Below are 19966 nucleotides of genomic sequence, written 5' to 3'. Positions count from 1 at the left end.
ATTTAAACAGATCTTGCAAGTAAGAGACCCCTGTTGCTAACTCTGACTTTAGTGAATGATAGACCAATTTGATCCATCTGGCAACTAATAAGCGTAATCTATTATTATTAGTAATACATTTCTGTGTAAAACATGGAACTTAGCCAACTAAAAACAGACTTGTGCTCCTTCCCCCGCCTCCTGCTTCTTTTATGTCTCTCCAAAAGAATTGCCTAAAAGCTTTCATAAAAGCATTCCATTACTCGGCTTTGGTTGTAATGAGAAAATTTGTTTTGATATTTTCCAACTGAGAAACATCCTTTGTCTTAATGAATTGATTGCTGTAGTAAAAGACTGAAATTTCTTATATCTTAATTAGATGATGTAAATTGCGTCTAAAACAAATGACAGCTAAATTTTCATTAGATCCCTGACAAACAAGACAGCAAAACAAAACAATTAGAGAGAAGAACTTTGATACAGCTACACTCACTAATAACACGATAAGATTACTCTACAGTTCATATCACAGTGAATTCAACCTGTAAACACATGTCTGTCAGGTATGAAACAACATGAAACATTATTTTAAAAAAAGGGCATAAATTAAATTAGTGTTTTTTTTTTTCTTTATGGCTTGCGGCTTTAACCTAAACTGATGCCATATTATATATCCACATACAATACACCAACAGGCCCTCAAGAGGCCCCCAGCTTTGACATTATAAAGGTTAACTAATTCTTTAAATCAAGTCACATCTAAATCTGTCAGCTTACCAGGCCAAGCCGGCGTTCAGTCAGCCTGCCATTTCAGAAAGCTGAAGTGGAGAGACATGACAAGCTGAGCAGACAGATGAATAGACGAATAGAATTTGAAGGTCCAGCATCCATCAAATGCCAATCCATAATGCCATTCCCTATACCTCCACCAGTACCAAGCCTCAATGTGGAGACCTACTGTAATTAAGTCCTGCAGGGGCAGAGCGTTCTGTCAGCAGCCATGTGCTGTCTTTCAAACCAGTGGACATTTGTCAAAAGAATAAACTGATCCCAATACAGCTGGACATTGATTAGTTTACAGCCCTGACTGACTACCCCAGATTCACATGGTTAGTATTACTATATTCAATCAGATTAATGAAAAGAAAACAATTTACTATAATTGTTAAACAAAGGTAACAGAACTCCTTTTTTATTTTTCCAATTGTTTCCATTTTTTCCCCCCAGGTTCAACTCATTAACATCGTCATCTTAAAAATAGCTGAGCTTCACATAGCTGACTGGATTCTCTGGTCACGATTATGATCTGATATTTTGAAATCCCCCCCCCCAACTTCCAATCCCTTTGTATTGTTAAATCCCTCTTTTATTCACTAATTCATTTCCGTGGAATGGAATGTATGAGAAGGTTTCTCACACAAGAGCTCTTTGGTCGCTGTTCTCGCCCTGTCCCTGTTGCCAACACTCACCAAGAAAAAAAGTGTCATTAAGATGGCATCACCATGGTGCTGGTGAGAGGAGGGGTGGGACTGCATGCTTGCTCACAGCAAGGGGGTAATTGTATCAATATGTAAAACTCCCTATCTGTACTGAAGAGATGTTAATACATTTTTGATCAAATTAAGCCATTGTAGCGTGGAGGAGGAGGAGTAGACACATTGAGAGACCACGCAGGGGTCGTACGAAGCTCCGCGCACAGCTCTGAACAAACTCTTCTCATTGTTTTCTCAAATTGCTTTGGATATGAACGATCATTAGAGGAATGAAAGATTAGATTGCTTTCCAGAGGCTACATCGCATGCACACAGCTGACTTCAATTTCATGTCTCGATGAGACTCCATTGAGGAAATCAAACACTGCTGGCATGTTAAAAGCAAACCTGACTCTGTAGGTTGCATCTCAGGAATCCAAACTGAACTTCGGTGACACACTGGAGAGATATGCCGTCAAGCTCTGAATGAATGGCTAATCCACACATGTTCTCACTCATAGACAGATTTGGCTGCAACATCAAGGACGGTGTGGAGGAGATGGACACTATCCTTGTTGACAGTACCTTGACAAGTGTAATCCTATATAATACACACTGGGTAAACACAACACCAAGCCAACCGTGCAACCACAGCCCACACTTCCTTTTCTCTCCCTTTGAATTCTAGATTCTTTCTGGGTTTGAAACAATATGAAAGAAGTTAGAGTTTTAACTTTACAAACAAGTGCAAAAATGAATATGCACTCCCCGCTATGAAAGAGATACATATTTACATGTATACACAACACGAGTCATACAGAACAATCACATGCATACGCACACGTGCATTTCTATATAAACAAAGACAAAAGAGATGGACAAGCAAAATTTTTTTAATTGCCTTTCAAGAGCACAGAATTACAAAGCATACGAATCACCATGAAGGTTTGTCAATCATCTGATTAATCCTTGATTATCCTTCTTTAATCTAATGCTTACTTTTATACAGTAATGTTTCCTATATTTTTGCTTGGTCCAAGCCAAAAACTTACTTTATCGTTTGGAAACCAATAATTTCTGTGAATAACAGGGCTGAAATGTAAACAGTTATTAATAAGTAAATAGAAGAAATAGTTTCCCTTTTGGGGAAACTATTTCTTCTATTTTCTAGACTTACTCTGAGGGCCTGGCTGTAGGGTCCGATGTTGGCTGGGGCCCAGTGGGACAGGCTCTGGACATGCAGAGCTTCTCTCTGATTGAAGCAGCCCTCTGCCAGGGGCTCGGTCCAGTCATGGAGCAGACAGTCCATCTGCAGCAGCTGGCCAGCAGGTAGAGGCACCTGGACACACACCCTACACGAAAACAAGAAGAAAACTGGATGATTGCTGTAATAAAAAGGAAAAATAAACGCAGAATAAGAATGAACTGTAAATGCAAGTTTGAGCTGTGTAAATACTGAAGAAGTTTTACACTTACCTGGCTGGAGGGTTGATGTCAAAGTGTTTCTTATAGACTGCATTGAGTTCAACAAAATCTTCCATGCTCTTTACATACAGGTGAACCAGAACAATGTCCTTCATCTTCCAGCCCCTGCTGTCCAACTCCCCTATAGACAGTAAATACATTGGAAGTGATAATAATATATTATAAATAAATTACACTAGCCTAACTTTATTACTGCTTAGTTAAAATATGCATTTTTACAAAAGGCTTTTGTGTGCAACATACAATAAAACAACAGTACAGTACAGTCCAAATAAAATCCAAACACAAAGGTCTGTGGCAAATAAAGTCTCGCTAAGCCCCATTACAGTGAGGTCATTAAGTTTCTGGACAGAATGAAAATGAGATTATTATTTTTTTTAATTTTATGGGTATTTTTTAATGTTGTCTTATTACACCACCACAGTGAATTCTACAGCAAACGATAAATATGTTTCAGAGGTTTACCAAAACTTTTTCATTAACTGTTTAGGAATTTCAGCCATTTTTATACGTAATCCATTATAGAAAGTATTTACACGATTGACTGACAAGCAGTTTCATGGTCATATGAGACCTGTTCTCTCCTTATTTCATGACAAATTAAGCTGATAAGAGATCTTGTGTTGATCAAATATTGAACATTTGGTATCTTTTTACTGGGATACTTAATATGAGGTCCAAAGAAATATCAGCGCATGTGAAGCAGGCCATGATTAGGCTGAAAAACAAAAATAAAGCTACAAGATATACAGCCAAAACTTGGAGATTTAGTTTGCAAGAGCTCAGTCCCACTAGAGTAAAAATAGGACAATAGGCAACTACTTTTGGTCACCAGTTCACCTGATGGGAAACAACCTGTCTCAGTCCAACTCAGACTGACTGCAATCATTCTCAAACAGACTGGCAAAGGTTAAAGTCAGTCTGCGCTGATGACTTCTGCTCCATCAAATAATGAAACACACAAACATGAGTTACTAAGGTTTGTGGCTGGTAGTTTACTGCAAATTGCACTAAATTTAACACATTATTTTGCCACTGATATATATGTGTTAATTGCTGATAGGAGTGCTCATTTATTTGTAATCAGCGGGAGAGATGTTATCAGAACAAGTGTATCATTGGCACTCGTGAATGGCTCAAAGCTCTGAGTGCAACTTTGGCACTGTCTGTCCTGCTGATCTCTACTCAGTCCTCACTCTGTTTCGAGTCGCCTCCCAGTATATTCCTACTCTAAGATAATAATAGGAGTTTACTGAAAGAGAGCAGAGCTGAACATAACTTAATGATGCAACTTAACTTTAATATTTAATATGAAGTAAATGTCAAAAGGCAACAGCCGAAAATCGCTTCAGTTTAAAGAATTAAAAAACTACAGTAGATTCCTAAGAAAACTGTGCGCTTTGATGATGGCTTTTTTCTGCTTTCCTGCAGCATGTCACTTTTTTATTTCTTTCTTTTTCTAAACACATCACAGGGCTTACAGGGAGTGAAGCATATATTTACTGAAATAAACAGCAGACTTTCAGACTTTGAGAGTTAATAAATATGTGAAAATGACTGGACTCTGTAACATGTTTATGGCATCATGAACCACAAGTTCTAACTGTCAACGAAGGAGTGAACGATGTTTAGGTTTGGGTCGATCTTATCACTCAGGAGTTTGGCTTCTCCTTTCTATTGGCCCATTTCTTCAGAGACACAATCATACCGAAGCTTTCTCACTGTAGGCTCTGAGATAGCAGCCCCAGTGCACAGCTCCCACTCAGTTTCACACAGAGCGGAAAAACCCGGAGGGATCTGGGACAATAACAATATTTTCATTTACACGTGGAAACCTTGGTTTCTGACAGTATCTAATATTTCATATTTATATGGAGAAATATATGGAGAAAAAATCTTGCGCTCCACCTGACTGTCAGCCCTCAGGACGTCACACAGTCCACAGCAATTCATAACACAAGAATTAACCCTTACAAAACTTGTCTTATTTGTTTGTTTATAAATGTATAAATTATAAATGTTACCCGTCTGACCCAGTGAGTGACCAAGAGTGGGTGGGTGGCTTGCTGTGTGCCATATTATTGCATAAAGATTGTATATAATTTCCATTTTGACCCTGTTGAAAACTGATAGACTGCTTTATCGCCATTTTATCCCAGTTTTGTTGTTGTCTTGACATAATAGAGCTGGTCTCCATTATTTCAAAGGCATTGACTGCACATGGTCGCCACATGGTCTCCAACAACTGTTTTCCTAATTGTCACAAACTAGTCAGCAAGACTAGAAATTTCCTTTCAGATAATAAATAATAAACATGTCAGCCATATGAATGAGCATCCTAAACAATCTTACATAAAAAACACAACAACAACCTTACTAATTTGAACCTAGTGATAAATGTGTCACACTCAACACAGCATAACCCTGAACTGCATCCACTAGTGTTAAAGGATAGGTTTGGAAAAGATTCGCATTTGGAGCTATATTAACCAAAAGCCTGAGATTTTTTTGCTTTACTTTTCTGAATCTATTCGGCATAAAGATATACCTACTACATAGTTACTCAATATTCATGTCATTTTAATTCTGTCACTTTAGCATTTAAAGGTGGATAGATTAGAAATGTTTTCTGACATTGAAATCTATTGCTTTAAAGTGGTAATGGTGGACCTCTTCTGTAAAGTGCAGTCTAGCACAGTATGCACACACGATGTAGGCTTTGGATGCAAACGCAGGCACAAGGGCTCAAAGCAAAGCCTTTCTCCCTACAATCATTTGAAAGAGCTTCAAGTTTGTTTTTCCTTTGCCGACACTAGCGTCTCAGACTACTTCGCCCTCATACAAAGAGGTTGTTCATTAAATATTAACTTGTTTAATATTGTCTCTGCACTGTGAAGGCTGTTCAGCCAAGCACCACGATAAACATTAAATATGCTTTTCATCTTTCGCTCCTCTTTCCCCATCAAAAAAAAGAGGAGAAAAAAAAAAAGACTGTGATACACTGTAAAAGCCTACACTTTCAAACTTCTGCAGGGAAAAAAAAATGATAACCCACCCAACACGCCTGCACAGTGTGTGTGTTTAAAAAGCTTCAGTTTTCGTTAATTTGCAATGCTTGTCCTTGCTTGGTGGCCAGCATGCTATCCTGTTCTTGTCATGGACAGAGTCTTTGACACACATGCTTTGCCTGCTGCCTTGACGAGCACTTCTAAGTAAGAATGACTTGTCAAACTCGGCTACTTCTCCTGGTGTGTGTTTAGCTAACCCAGCGAGGAGAAAGAAAGACACCCAGGGGACAAAATTCTCTCCATGTGTTTCTTTTCATTGTTTTTTTTTCCTTTCATTTTTTTGTTTTGGTGGGTGGGTGTGGAGGGTGGGGGTAAAGTGAGCAGTGCAGCACAGTAAGCCCACCATATTTTTTTGTTTTTTACTGAACAGCTTACATTACCTCTGGACAAAAGAATTATATTCTACCCCCCTCGACCATATCAAAGATGTCATTTTTATTTGATTGAAGAACACATAACTTATTCAAGTATAGTTTACTTTTGTGTGTTATGTGCTTCTGTGATTTTAGGGAGGCAAAAAAGAATTTTCTAGCAGACCCTTGTGGTTTTCCAGAGAGCTCAACACTTTTAATACTTTCCCTTACTTTGCAGCTGGATGAAAGCTGCCGATGTCTGGCCCTGGATCCCGGAGTCTTGGCTTTGCAGGCCATTGATGCCACAGATCCACTGATAACCTCTAGAACTTCTTAAAGAGCAAGATGGAGAGACGTCTGCATGAAGAGATACAAGATGAAGAGAAAATGTTAGTTTACTTTTTAAAGTATTTTTTCTCTGTTCATAACTTTGAGAAACCCCAAAATGAGAGATCAATCTGTTTGTTTATTCATTTATAACTATTTTAAATATTGCTTAAAAGACAAACTGTGCATAAATGGTTTATGTCAGAGGAATTATTAATTCAGAGACTGCAACAAAATGTCAGGTCTTGTCAAACAATCATTCAGAAATACTAGCATTAAGATGCTGGCCACATGACACAGATTCAGGGCGCATGCACCACACAAAGATATCATCTGACACACCAAGACATAAATATAGACCCGTGCATGCATATCAGTGCATGCGATTCTCCCAATAAATGAATCTCACCGTGGCCCCACTGACAACTAAGGTCACAGTTTGATGAAAATTCGTGCTGGTTGTCTTCAGCTTGATCAGCATATTCCACCTCCTCAGTCATCTTGTCAATGGCATTTTGGCAAGGACAACTACCATGGGGCAAAGCTCTCGCCACCACATCCTGCAATAAAGCACCACAGGGAATAAATCAGGCCAAATGCCCACCAAAGAGCACAGAGCCTTCTGCAAAGACAGACAAAACGCTGTATAATTAGCCAATCTTTTCAAATACCCCACCAAGTGGGTTGTGTGTGTCAGTCTTTCATGACAAGGACCCAGACATGCATAACTTCAAGGTGAATGAATATGAAACAACATGCTAACATATTCGTGGTTCGGGCGAATAGGGAGTGGTGTTTTCTGATACTGTAGATTCAATCACGCTGGCTGTCAGTCAAAACTCATGACTGGATGGGTGAGACATGTTCTGGATTTCATCTGTTTACTTATACTTTCCCTCTGCTACTTCTTTAAATAACAAATCATTACCATTCTCTAAGGCATACATATTACCTGCCAAATCCTGCTGGGGCGTCACATATTTAAATACATATTTCATATCTTCACAACGCCCCCCTCACCATGCCCAACACTCATTCACCCCCCTCATCGGCTGTCAACCGCATTAGGCAATATGATAATCAAATTAATTATACTTCAGCCCCTCTCTCCTGGCCAGCATGAAAAATAGCTTGACTAGCATTAACGGAGGGCAAATGATGGTGGTCCATCCCCACCCCCTGAGCTTGGTGCGGTTTCCTCTAGTGCTGGTGTCACCGCAGATCTGTCACCCTGACGAGAAAAGCTTCAGAAGGCTGAACCAGGGCAGGTTCTCCCCTGGTTGCCCCCGCCCCCTCCGCTCCCACTCATGCAGGCCCTGGTTCTCCCTGCTCTTCCCCCTGCAACCTAGGGGGGGCTAGAGGGGCTCTGAGAGGCTGTGAGTGTGTCTGTGTGTTGGGGGTTGGAGTGTGGGGAGTTAAAAATTATATAGCTGTAGGGAGTGAGGCTGCAGGGTCACAGAAGATGTGGGACAGGGGTATGTTTTCTATCCATAACAGTCCCATCCCCCCATCCAACATCAGGATATACTTACATACATATATAAATACAAACACAAACACACTCTATTGCACATAAAAACCCACAATGAAACTCACATGGAAATCACATGCTCCACCCTGGAGACATGTTAATCCCACAGTGCAACTTTGAGCTCACAGCACCATTACACAAGGAGCATTTGCTTTCAGCAGGAACGCCGATAAGCCAATAGGTTTCTTATTGAACTACACAACTTAAAATAGCATAATTAAAAGTAAACATAAATGAAAGCAATGTCTCGATCAGAACTTTCTGGGAATTATTTAAGGATTCTAAAGTTGTCCGTTCTTGCAGACAAAGTAAAATGTTTGCAAATCTTCAAGCCTGTGAGGCCCTCCGCAGCTTCTAATTTACCAAAAGCCAATTGCTACTCCCCCCCACCCCCATCCACAACCCTTGCTTATGTCCGCTTAGCCAGCTACCTGAATGCAAAGTGCCTTAATGTGAGTAGACATGTTTATTAAGCTGGGCCTAGTTTCAGGCTGCAGTGAATATTGTAGACGTCAAAGTAGGCCATGTGGGGCTAGAGGAGAGAGAGTGAGGGATGAAGGGAAAGACCGAGAGCAAGAGTGTGTAAGAGAGAGAGCGCCAGAGCAAGAGAGAGGCCCTCTGGAGGTCGATCTGAACCCTGCCCTGCAGTGCTGTGTTTCTCCTCAACAAAGTTATCAGACACCAAAGGGTTTTGTTCTTGTATTTGTTTTGCCCTGAGAGCAGTTTTAAAGCAATCAATCCCGAAGCGACTCAAACTTTTGCTTGTAAAATTATCGATTCGGCATCGAACGCCATTGATCTCATTTGCGAAACAAGTTATAACTCATGGAAGTTTGACTCACAGTGTCTTTGCTCTCCGTGTGCATTTTAGTGAAGCGCAGGTAGCCAACCGGTGCAAAGGCATCTGCTGAGTGGATCACCGTCTCCGCCGCATCACTGCACAAACGCACAATGAACGTCCATATATATTTGGGGAAAGAACCTCCCCAGTCTACACACATGCTGCAAAAGTGTCAGACACACACTTTATAATGCTTCACTCACATAACGATCTTCTTTTTGAAGAGAGGACAATCAAGGGTGAAGGTTTCATATTCACCTCCTTCTCCACATATATGGACTCCATACTTCTGGGAGAGCTACTCAGGGAGAGAAAAACTTTCAGCTTATAATTTTTTAATCTCAATTGAATCCCAAATTTTCAACAGAAGACAGGATTTTAAAATGTATAAATTGCTGAATGAAAAAACATTTATATTAAATCATAAATCATATTATTAATAATAATAATAAAGGGATTTTTATAACAGACAATGCCCTGCTGGTACTACAGCCATTGCATGGAATGGTTAAAACATTTTGCCAGCTTCAGAGAAAGATGAAACTAATTGCAACAGTGGTGAAAGCAGTAATTGTACAAGAATGTAAACAGGCTGACTATGAAATTTTCTCGCAATAAATCACACAGCGCAAAGTGACAAGAATAAAAATCGTCAAGACAATACATTTTTAATTTTTTAACCATTTTAACTACATGATTTCAAATCGTTTCATAGCCAACTTTGAAATGAACATCAGGTACTGTCCTGGAGATAAGAGCCCGAAAGTGTGGTGGAGTATCTACCATCCAATTACCTGTTTCAAGTAGGGCTCCATGTCAGCCAGAGGTTTTCCTAAGTGCTTCTCTGGATCCAGGCCTGGCACACATGTGGGAAGAGACACATATGAATATACACAAAGCAATACACAAAGACAGAAATACAAACACAAACACCATTGCAAACAGACAAACATATGCACAGACAGAGAACGAGAGAGAGAGTGCGGTCTGATCAGGAACACAACACAGTGATTGAAGATGACAGGCAGGGAGGTTTACGGGCAGTCGCACAAACACACATGTAAACCTGCGCCCTGGATCTATTTGTTTGACTTTGCAAGTAGTGTACACAGATCTCTCCGGGTAAGGGCAACAGTTTTCAGTTGCTGGCCACAGACGCCCCCCCCCCCCCACAATCCCTCACCCACAACCCCCACCCCAACAAGTTCCCTTTGAGAACATAAACTCTGGAAAGAGATCTTGTTTATTTGGCTTTCCCCTCCCCTTCCCCTGAAATGGTGCATGGAAGTGACTCACAGGAATGGGAGCGAAAAGAAGAAAGGGAAGAGAAGGGTGGTGGAGAGTTTTGTATGCATATCCAGTGGTGCCACACTTTTAAAATACAGGCTGACTGGCCCTCAGTCCCCAGACACAAAAACAAGTAAATCCAACCAGCAGCCCGCTTCCCCTTTTGATAACATATCCAAATCCAGACCTGAGCTTAAATGAAAGATTAGTGCGTTGATAGCTCTAATTTAGGAACAATCTACATATTAGTAGGCATAAAAGGCTGAAAACAGCGAGGAGTTTACTCAGCTTGTTGAGAATTGCAGGGTTTTACTACTTTGTGACGCTGAGTCCTGATTTTGTGCTCTACATGCTCTTTCCTGAGGGCACTAAGCAGAACTCCATCTCACCCTGTCACTCCTTTCACAAAGAAAGTGCAGCCAATGATTTCCTGCTGCACATTCTTTGCTGTTCCGACAAAACACAAAGCTTTGAGTACCAGGTGCTTTCTACAAAGAATAGAACAATAAAAACATAACAGGACACGAATGTAAAATGCTATATTTTAAGAAAGCCAAGCCATGCTGTTGCCAGCATGTTTAGAGTAAAACACCTGACTGTTTTACAGAAATACGATGGCCGCTAGTGAAGGCTCTCCTTATTCTTCATCATTTTTTTTGCCCTTTCTGTGACTGCCGATTAACTGATCGACATAATCATTATCAAGTAACTGATGACCTATATGGAGTAACGCGGAATTGTGACGACGATGTCATCGCCATAAAAAAAAGCTCCCGACCCAAATTATTTCTCTGAAAATCTAATATAGCTCCACTATTCCTAGACATCAGGTGATCCTGTTCATCGGCATGTTCATGTGTTTAATTAAAGGAACTAAGTTAATCGTAATGTGAGAATCTCTCTTCTCTCATGGCCTGACAGCCTCAAAGGTTAACGTGTCATCCACGGGCCCCCATGGGGAGCAATGGATGGGAGACGTGAGGGAAGGCAGAGGTGATGTGAAGGAAGGACGTCGCATCCCATCCCAGTTCATCTTAATCCCAGCTGTGTCTCTCCTCCGGGCCCCGGTGGTCCGGCACTACAGGGAGAGATGGAGGGCCACAACAGTGGGAGGGACGGAGGGCCATAACAGTGAGAGGGCGGGAGGGAAGGAGGGTGGAGAGAGTGTGGAGAGAGAATGAGCAGACCCTTATTCTCTTCCCAGGGGATCTGTGATCTTAATTAGTGTGAGAATATCTAATCTCAACATCCTCTCATCTTAACCCTGCCACAAAGGTAATAAGGAGAGACAAAAAAAAAGCATTAAAATTCAATCCAATTTAAATATCCTCTTTAATTAGTCATGCCTTTTAACAAATTTTAATAATTGGCTCCAAATTGCTGAGGGGATGCCGCATTTTTTAATACGTTCATTAACCTCCTCACTCTTAAATAATATATCATACATGATTTGATATTTACGAGGAAAGAAGAGGATGACGGAAACCAGGAAGACAGGAGTGAGTGATAAAACGATACAAAGACGACACTAATGTGGAGGCATTTCTCCCAAGACCGTTTAGCACTTGTATGAGTGTTCTCTTAATTGACGTTTCTGACTGACTTAAGGTTACTCAAACCAACTGGAAATGAGAGTAGATGCAGTGAGCTTGTACTTGGAACATACATTCTTTGCAAAGTCTTTGAGTAGCCACCAGTGTGAGCCTTTAGCAATCTAACACCACTCATTTACATGATCTTCACATCTCTGTCTCCTCTGAACCTGTTTTACAGCTTGACCTAAACCCAATTACCTAACCTCATTATGCCACATTAAACCCAAATAAGCCCACCAGAAGCTGCCATTAGTCTGTCGCCAGAGACAGCAAGATCGCACTTTGTAGAGAGAGGAGCTTTCCTAAGAGAGACTGAGAGGAATAGCTCTCCTTTAAAAGGGCTTTTTACCTCGTATTATCCTATAAAACTCCAATTAAATTCAGTGAACTTTAAAACCAGGGAGTCCAGTAATGAGGGAGAGCATTTCTTTTCAAGAACAGTGCCGACATTTAGGGTTTGAAATTAAGGAGGAAGAAAAAGTTTACCAGGAAACCGAGAGTCATTTACACAATTACGTTTTTATACCGAGGTATAAAATAGTCTTTAAAAACAATCTGAAAATATAAAAACACATATAAAACACTGAAACTGTAAGATGTAGGAGAAGTTAACCAATAAATAATAATAAAAAATGTTTTAAAGTATAGGCGGTGTTCTGAAAAAATAAATCCGTCTGATCTCTACAGAAAATCCTAGAAGCCACTGAATGAAATTATTTCTTTTAATGTTGTACTAATTCCTTTAAACGATCGCGATTGGGTTTTCCCATCTCGAAAAGGTTGATTCATGTAAACCCACAGCAGTGAGTTACCTATTTAATTGAAAGTGACTGTGATTTTGCTTACTGAGCCTAATGCCAAATTAAAAACTGGGAGATTCTAGATACTGTCTGAGCTGAGCTGAGCTGAGCTGAGCGCAGTATCGCAGGCATCCGCAGGTTGTCTTAAGATCTGCCAGCTGACAGCTCAGCTTTAATCCTTGCCTTCAGAGAGAAAAGGCAGAGAAAATTGGATTCATGATGTGTAACATTTTAGCCTTTAAATGGATGAAATAAGCATCTCCTCCCTAGTAGGTGAGCTGCACCAGCCTTTAAACAACGCACTCAAAGACCCCCGCCAAAACAATAGCTGTTCACTATCACCTAATCTTCGCAAGACAGACAGAGGAATACAAAACAGAGAGGAAGAAAGGAGAAGAGGGAAGTAGCACGGTACAAAGGATGATAAGATTAAGGTTATATGTGAAATTTGTCAAACTCTTATCTGAAATTCAGTGTCTGTTAGCAGAATAATGGGCAGCATGAACCGCGTAGCAATCACATCAAGATGAAATCTTTTCAGTCCAACAAATGATAGAGAAGAAACTGGGGACCAAAATTAACCTGTGGAAAATATTTTTCAGGACTAGGGTGAAACTGAACAATGTGTCATTTAAAAAACAAACCAAAAATGCAGCCCATCATTCTTAAACTATTTAAGGTAAACCTTGAGCCTCGACCCCAAAACAGCCCAAACCATCCGCAGTAGAGAACTTCTTTTTGCTTTTAACAAGTGAATTTCATAATTTTCACTGAACAGCAGAACAACAGAATCTCCAGTGCTTGTCATATAATGGAAATTTAAAAAATAAATGGATTCCAATGAATGACAGTAAAGTAAAATCAGTACATTTATCTTGGAATATTATAATAGATGAATTATGAAAAGAGCTGGAAAAGTTAGTCTATTAAAGAATTCACCAATTAACAATGTCTTCCTCATGTAGTCATTTTTTCCTACACATTCTCTGATTGGTTGCTTCTCTTTCTGATTTGTACTAGTACACTCAGGATATTTTAATTACTATAATTGAATAGTGGATCTGAATACGCGACTTGACTGGAAACAAAAAGTATACATACAGTATTTCCTCGATTAGGTTGAAAGGTGAAAATCCACAAAGTAAAAACCATACGTTTATTTTATTATTTTTAATAATTAATTAATTAGTGATTAATTTTGAGTCATAAAAACCCTCCCCACACTCTTATAAACCTTCCCACGGACTTTGAAAACCCTGTTATAACTCTGTTATTAATTTTCTAGGCTAGAAAATGCTTATTTTATTGCAAAAATAATTAAAATGTAAAAAAGAATTAAATACGTATAGAAACCTGCGACATAATGAAATTCCTGCGATATAAATTTACAGATGATGTAGCGAGTCCACGAAAGGTGAACCATGATGTGGCGTGGGAATACTGTGTATGTATTTTTTTTCTTTTTTTTTATAATCTATTACCTATCTGCCTAACTAACTTCATCTTTGTTAGTTTCTAAACAGCCAAAGCAGAAAGCAGTTGAACCTGACATGTGAGCAGTAAGCTAAACTTGCAACCTGAAACTTCAGAAATCACATGTCTGTTATTGACTATCTATGGAAGCGGATTAGGGCCACTGGAAAAAAAAAAAGTAGAAAAAGTCAGAATTCTGACTTTAAAGACGTCCCCACTTTTTTTGTTTTTTTTTCTCCAGTGGCTCTAATCTTCTTCGGTAACTATCACAACTTTAAAACCTGGGGATTTTGTCCCAGACAAAAGATGACAATGTGAAAAAAATCATGGCGACATCTTTAGTCAGAGGCCCTCCATCACACCGTGCGTGAAGTTCAAAGTTGGCCATTATAACCACTCTGCAATCCAAGGCAAAATCCTGACAATGGCAGAAATTTAGGATAATCATCTCACAATGTGACTTGTATAACAACCCACAACTATTAAACAAAAAATAGGAATGCAGCATGAAAACACGCAACACTAGCACTGTGCCAAATGTAACAAAGCATGGAAAGCAATAGTGAAGGAATAACAACCATGGATCCTGGGCACTAATTCAGCAGGTAATACCATCCTGCAATCTGCATCAAACCTGATCCTACAGTGTGGCTTTCTAAAGTCTCAATTTGTAATGGTGCCTTCATATATAGAAACAATACCAAGCAAAGACTCTTTTTATTTACACTATCAGATACCCTGTGGCGCCATGGTACTTCATTGTGGTACAGAAAATGTCTACAAATAACATAAGTTTCCTAAAAACAAATGAAATTGGTCCAGGTTAGAGGACAGAACACTTAATTTCGGGAACAACCTGCATCTTGTTTTTTTACAGGGGTTGATAATCTCATATCTGATAACAGGCTCTGTTTGGTACTGTTTCTATAAAACTTGTAAATAACTCATGACAGAATAAAGTTACATTGAAACCAAGCACACCATTGTTTTTCTTGTGACATTACCAATAAGTTTGATGTGTCACATGGCCCTCTTCCTATTGAAAAAACAAAAGTTGTATCCAAGATGGCCGACTTATAAATGGCCACCATGGTCACCACCCATCTTGAGGAGTTTGCCCCCTCACATATACTAATGTGCCACAAACAGGACTTTAATATCACCAACCATTCATTCCCATGTTATTACGGTGTATCCATATAAATGGCCCACCCTGTAGATGCTTTGCCAATGTAGTTCTAATATTCAAATCAAACATGCAAACCATTGAGGTCTTTGATCACTAATTGTCCTTTAAATATACATTAAACTATAATAAAGTGACGAGGTGATCAGTGACAGCAAACACGTGACATAAGTTCCCTAATTCGGAGCTTAAAGGATATGTTCGTGTGAAGGGTAAAAGTTCATACAGAGATAAAAGATTTTCCAACAGGCAGACCGCGATTTCACACATGCCAATTATCTCTGGAGCTGAGGACCAATTAACTGCTGAACCTGTGCCCTTATACGCACATGCACTAATCAATTGATTAACTAATTACATGAATATTTAATACTAGCTTTTAGGATTTCCAATTATCCACAGTTAGATGTAGAGACACAGCACCAAAAAAGGAATGTGCCTCCACCTTTCAGACGAATGCTGTTTTGCTCATTAGAAGCTTTAGCTGACATTCGTAGGCTCAGATCCAGTTGAACTTATTTCCCTGCCTGCAATTTGGGATCTTCAATGACTGAATTTTTTTGTGGTTTAACACCGCCGTCAGCACACAAAGGAACACTTCCAGAGAATTCACTAAGAGGATCATCCTGCATTTGGACACCTGTCTTTTCATTACAGGGATTTATTACTAAGAAACATAAACTTCTTTAAAGAAAGATAGAAAGAAAAGAGAAAGAAAAAAGCCCCAAAAAACCTCAATTTCTTCCATCTACAGAATATTCTAAGCTGTTGTAGCTATCTGTGCAACTGCAAACTTAACCCTTGCCCTGTGAAAGTATTTTTCCTCTCCTCCTGGGGTTTGCACACCTAAATCCCTCCAAATCTCTTTTTTCTTGCTTTCTCTCTCACACACACAAACACCAAAGGCCACCAGGTATGCCCCTCTGTCACCCAATCTCCCCCAAACAGCACACCTCACTGCACAGGCCTGCTTCCACCAAAGCTGCAATTATATGAGTGCTGCCTAAAATGCCTTGGGCGCTTGCACCCCTATTCAATTCTCTCCTTTCTAATTACCGCTGCCTTGGGACAGGTGAGAAGTCAGGGCTGATAAAATCTTTTCTTTTTACCTGTAGCCAAAACACACATCCCTAAATACACACAAACACCTACAGTGGGAGGCCAAGATACACACTCATAGTCACCCGAGGTGATTTTCCTTTCTAATTATAATCTTCCAGAAAATGTTGAGAATTTGCTTTTAGAGTTAAGATGTGTTTAGAGTAAAAAGCTTGGCAGAAGCTGCAGGGTTAGAGGGTGATTGAGGTCTTTAAGGTAGGGTGTTTTGGTTACATGCTTGTCATTTCAGGAAGTTGATTGATAGCTAATATAAATGCAGACTTAGATTTTATCGAGTTACAAATGCAAATCAAGATAAGAAAAAAAATGTTGTCTGTAGTAAACACAATTATGATACCGTGAGAAAAAAAATGGATTCTGACATCATCTCTACCCTGATGGGCATCTGACAAGTTAATATTATTTATTACCAATACGTCCTTTATAAAAGCCATTAAAAATGCGAAATGGTTCCAGGAAATAAAGCACCAATGATGAATGGCTTGACAAGCGCATTCCATAAGAGGTTATTTGAGCAGTGTTGAAAGATATGCAGAATATCATGAACGCCCCGCTCAGCTCTGTGGGTCATCAGTCAGCCGTGGACCCCTTTTCGACTGATTGCTACCAAAGGTGACAACAACCACTTAACAGCACGTAAACAGTGTCTACATGATGATCTATCGCCACGAGTAGTTTGAGAGTAAAAAGAACCATTTGTAGCCATAATTATCGTTTATCACCGGCACCGTCAAAGGGGATCCAGCTGCACTGTCAAGTAGATACAGGTAGGGATCTTAACATCATATACCAGGGAAAGAAAAACTTTTTTTTCCCTTTGTCTCTCCTGTTATTCTGTAATCTGATCTTCCTGTCCTCGGGCTCCAAAACAGGCATGTAGAGAGCAGGTGACACCACATTAACCTCTTCCGTCAGTGCTGAAGCAGTTGAAAAACGTAAATGAGAGATACCAGATTTTAATCTTCGCTTCACGGACCATGTATTCTGAGCTATGCATAAGCACAGACAGCAGAGTTTCTCACATACAATGGGGACATGTGTCGCTTATTGACAGGTTGCATTCATGTACAGGGTAATCAACTGTGATTATTTCTCGACTGCCAACCTTTCCTCCACACACCCTCCTAATACCGCCGCACACTTTTCCTCAACCCTCCTCCTTCTGTGCGTCTTATCTTTTCATATTGTTCTCTGCTTCGATACTTTTGCCGCTGGCACAAGTCTCAACACCGCGGCTAAGCTGCAGATTAATGATCAGGGCATTACTCTGCTTGTCTCCCCCCCCCCGGTTACACCTTCTTTTTACTCTCCTAAAGCTCACTTATGCAAATTCTTCCTTCGGTGCCCATTCCAAACACAGCTTAACCAATATAGCACCTTGAGAGAACATAAAGAGAGCGTTCACCAGTGGGCTGAAACACAAACTCACCGAATGCGGCAACTTTAATGAGGATCGCATGAAGGTCTGATGATATCATCTCAGAGAGCAAGGACTCTTGGTCTCGCCGCCACAGGTAGGCCAAGGGCTGCAAACCAAGCCGCAAACATCTGGGGAACAGGTGAAGGGATGCAAACTGGTTAATACTGAATATTAGCCAATGTTAGAACAACTTCAAAGCCCACTTGGCTGGGCAACTCTTCATTTACGGGAAAGCTGCCACCCTGATGGGCCCACAGCACATGCTGCCACCTGCCACCGCAGCCAGCGGTTTTATTCAAGGAGAAGACACACACACACATATACACACACAAAAATCCCCCCAAAAAACTTCACCTTAAGCTGTGGCTTGTCTTTCACATAAACTCAGGTGAAACACACATATCCACAGCAGGTAACTGGAGCCAAACTGTCTGCAGACAAACGTCTACTGCTCAAGAAATGCCTGAGCTGCTTACCTATATATTTGTGTGGGAAAACAATAGCTGACTGACAGCAGGATTTGTTAATGTGAAGAGAGCCTTTGTGTTCTGCTATGTCCAGTTTGTGAAAATTAAAAAACAAGAAAAGTAGGATAAAAGACGGGGGAAAAGATGAGAGTAAAAGTAATACTTGTAGGTGTCTCTCACACGAGGGAACAATTTTTTCTTTTTCAAGTAAGAGCTGTGCGTCTACCCCAAAAGGAAAATGCACTTTTAAAATGATCAAAGTCACTTGGCAATTAGGTAACCATCAGTTTCAACCGTCATTTAATTTAATTTTGCTCCATAAAAACAGAACCACTTCAAAGCTAGTCGAAATAACTTGACATAAATATAATGCAGTGCATGTATGTGTGTGTGTTTAAGCAAAACTCGGCCCAAATTTGGAGCGCAGTGAAGTAGAGACTGCAGACGATGTGCTCTTTTCTTCAGTGGACATAACAGTGTGTCTCATATAAGTTCAGAGGTGGGCGTGCACGTTGAACCAACAGTGTGTTCTGGATCGTGAGTGTGCACGTGTTCAACTTACACATTCTCCACCCGGACCCTCTGGTAATCAGAGAGAATGGCCCCTACTGACACCGCTTCGACGCCCTCCTTTTCCTGTGTGGAGCAAAAGATGGAGGAAACTTAACTACAAACACTTCTTGACTTCTCCATTATAAAGCATGTGCGATGCGCATAATGTAACAGCAATTTGATGTCACCAGTCTCTCAAGGCCAAAAACCCCTTTCTCAAACTATAACGGTATCCCAAAGTGTTATCTGAACAAAACCACACACACACAGAGATGTAAACACAGACGCACAGAGACTGAAAGACACAAAGAAAGCAGATTCCTGACAGCTCACTCCTTTCATTGGACCGCAATCCTGTGGGGATGTTTACACTCTGGTCGTATCAAGGCCTTTACGGTCCAGCCCATATCCCCTGGAGGTTTGCGCACATGGCTCTGTGAGTGAACTTGCATGTTTATGCTTACGTTTGTGTGTGTGTGTGTGTGTGTGTGTGTGTGTGTGTGTATGTATGTGTGACTGGAGGCACCAGCACCACCAAAGGCAATTGCTGGACCTTATCAGTAGTCTAGTATAAGCAGGAGATGAGAGTGTCTGGCTGCAGCCTGCATCCTGTACACCCACAGCTGGAAGATGGAACCACAGTGACAACTTGAAGTATCAGCGGAACTTTGTGTCTGTGAGTGGCATGTATCTTTAATACTGCTAAGGGCTAATCTAATTGCTTTTCATATCATATTCATATTTCAGAAACAGTGAGACAACTATGCACTCGAGAGATACTGACACAGCCTTGAGATGCATTCAATCTTCTTACAGAAAAACAAGCTTGATCTGGAGTGACAAATACAAACACACACACTTACACACGCGTGTAAGCAAGGGCTACATGCTGACGTGCATACATACAACGAAATAAAGGCACAATCTCTGTCTCCACCTCAATGCCCCTCCCCTACTCAAACCCACCTGCAGATTCATTAGAACATTACATGGGCTGTAATTAGAATAAGA

General features: G+C 40.3%; 1 protein-coding gene across 2 annotated transcripts in view; it reads right to left on the bottom strand.

Annotated features, from left to right (window-relative positions):
• Positions 1-19966, bottom strand: part of dph6 (diphthamine biosynthesis 6) — a 57449-nt gene that overhangs the window by 23638 nt on the left and 13845 nt on the right. For both annotated transcript variants that reach the window (XM_003442837.3, XM_019349178.1), the window contains exons 4-12: positions 18966-19039; positions 17946-18064; positions 9851-9912; positions 9260-9354; positions 9058-9151; positions 7094-7244; positions 6589-6714; positions 2928-3057; positions 2629-2803 (exon numbers count right to left, since the gene is read on the bottom strand). In XM_003442837.3, coding sequence (XP_003442885.1) covers positions 2629-2803; positions 2928-3057; positions 6589-6714; positions 7094-7244; positions 9058-9151; positions 9260-9354; positions 9851-9912; positions 17946-18064; positions 18966-19039 — 1026 coding nt within the window. The remainder of the gene's footprint in view (positions 1-2628; positions 2804-2927; positions 3058-6588; positions 6715-7093; positions 7245-9057; positions 9152-9259; positions 9355-9850; positions 9913-17945; positions 18065-18965; positions 19040-19966) is intronic.

Source organism: Oreochromis niloticus, linkage group LG19 (genome assembly GCF_001858045.2).
Source record: "Oreochromis niloticus isolate F11D_XX linkage group LG19, O_niloticus_UMD_NMBU, whole genome shotgun sequence".
NCBI classification, from domain to species: domain Eukaryota; kingdom Metazoa; phylum Chordata; class Actinopteri; order Cichliformes; family Cichlidae; genus Oreochromis; species Oreochromis niloticus.
The sequence above is the reverse complement of the archived record's forward strand: the minus strand, read 5'-3'. Positions and strand labels throughout refer to the sequence as shown.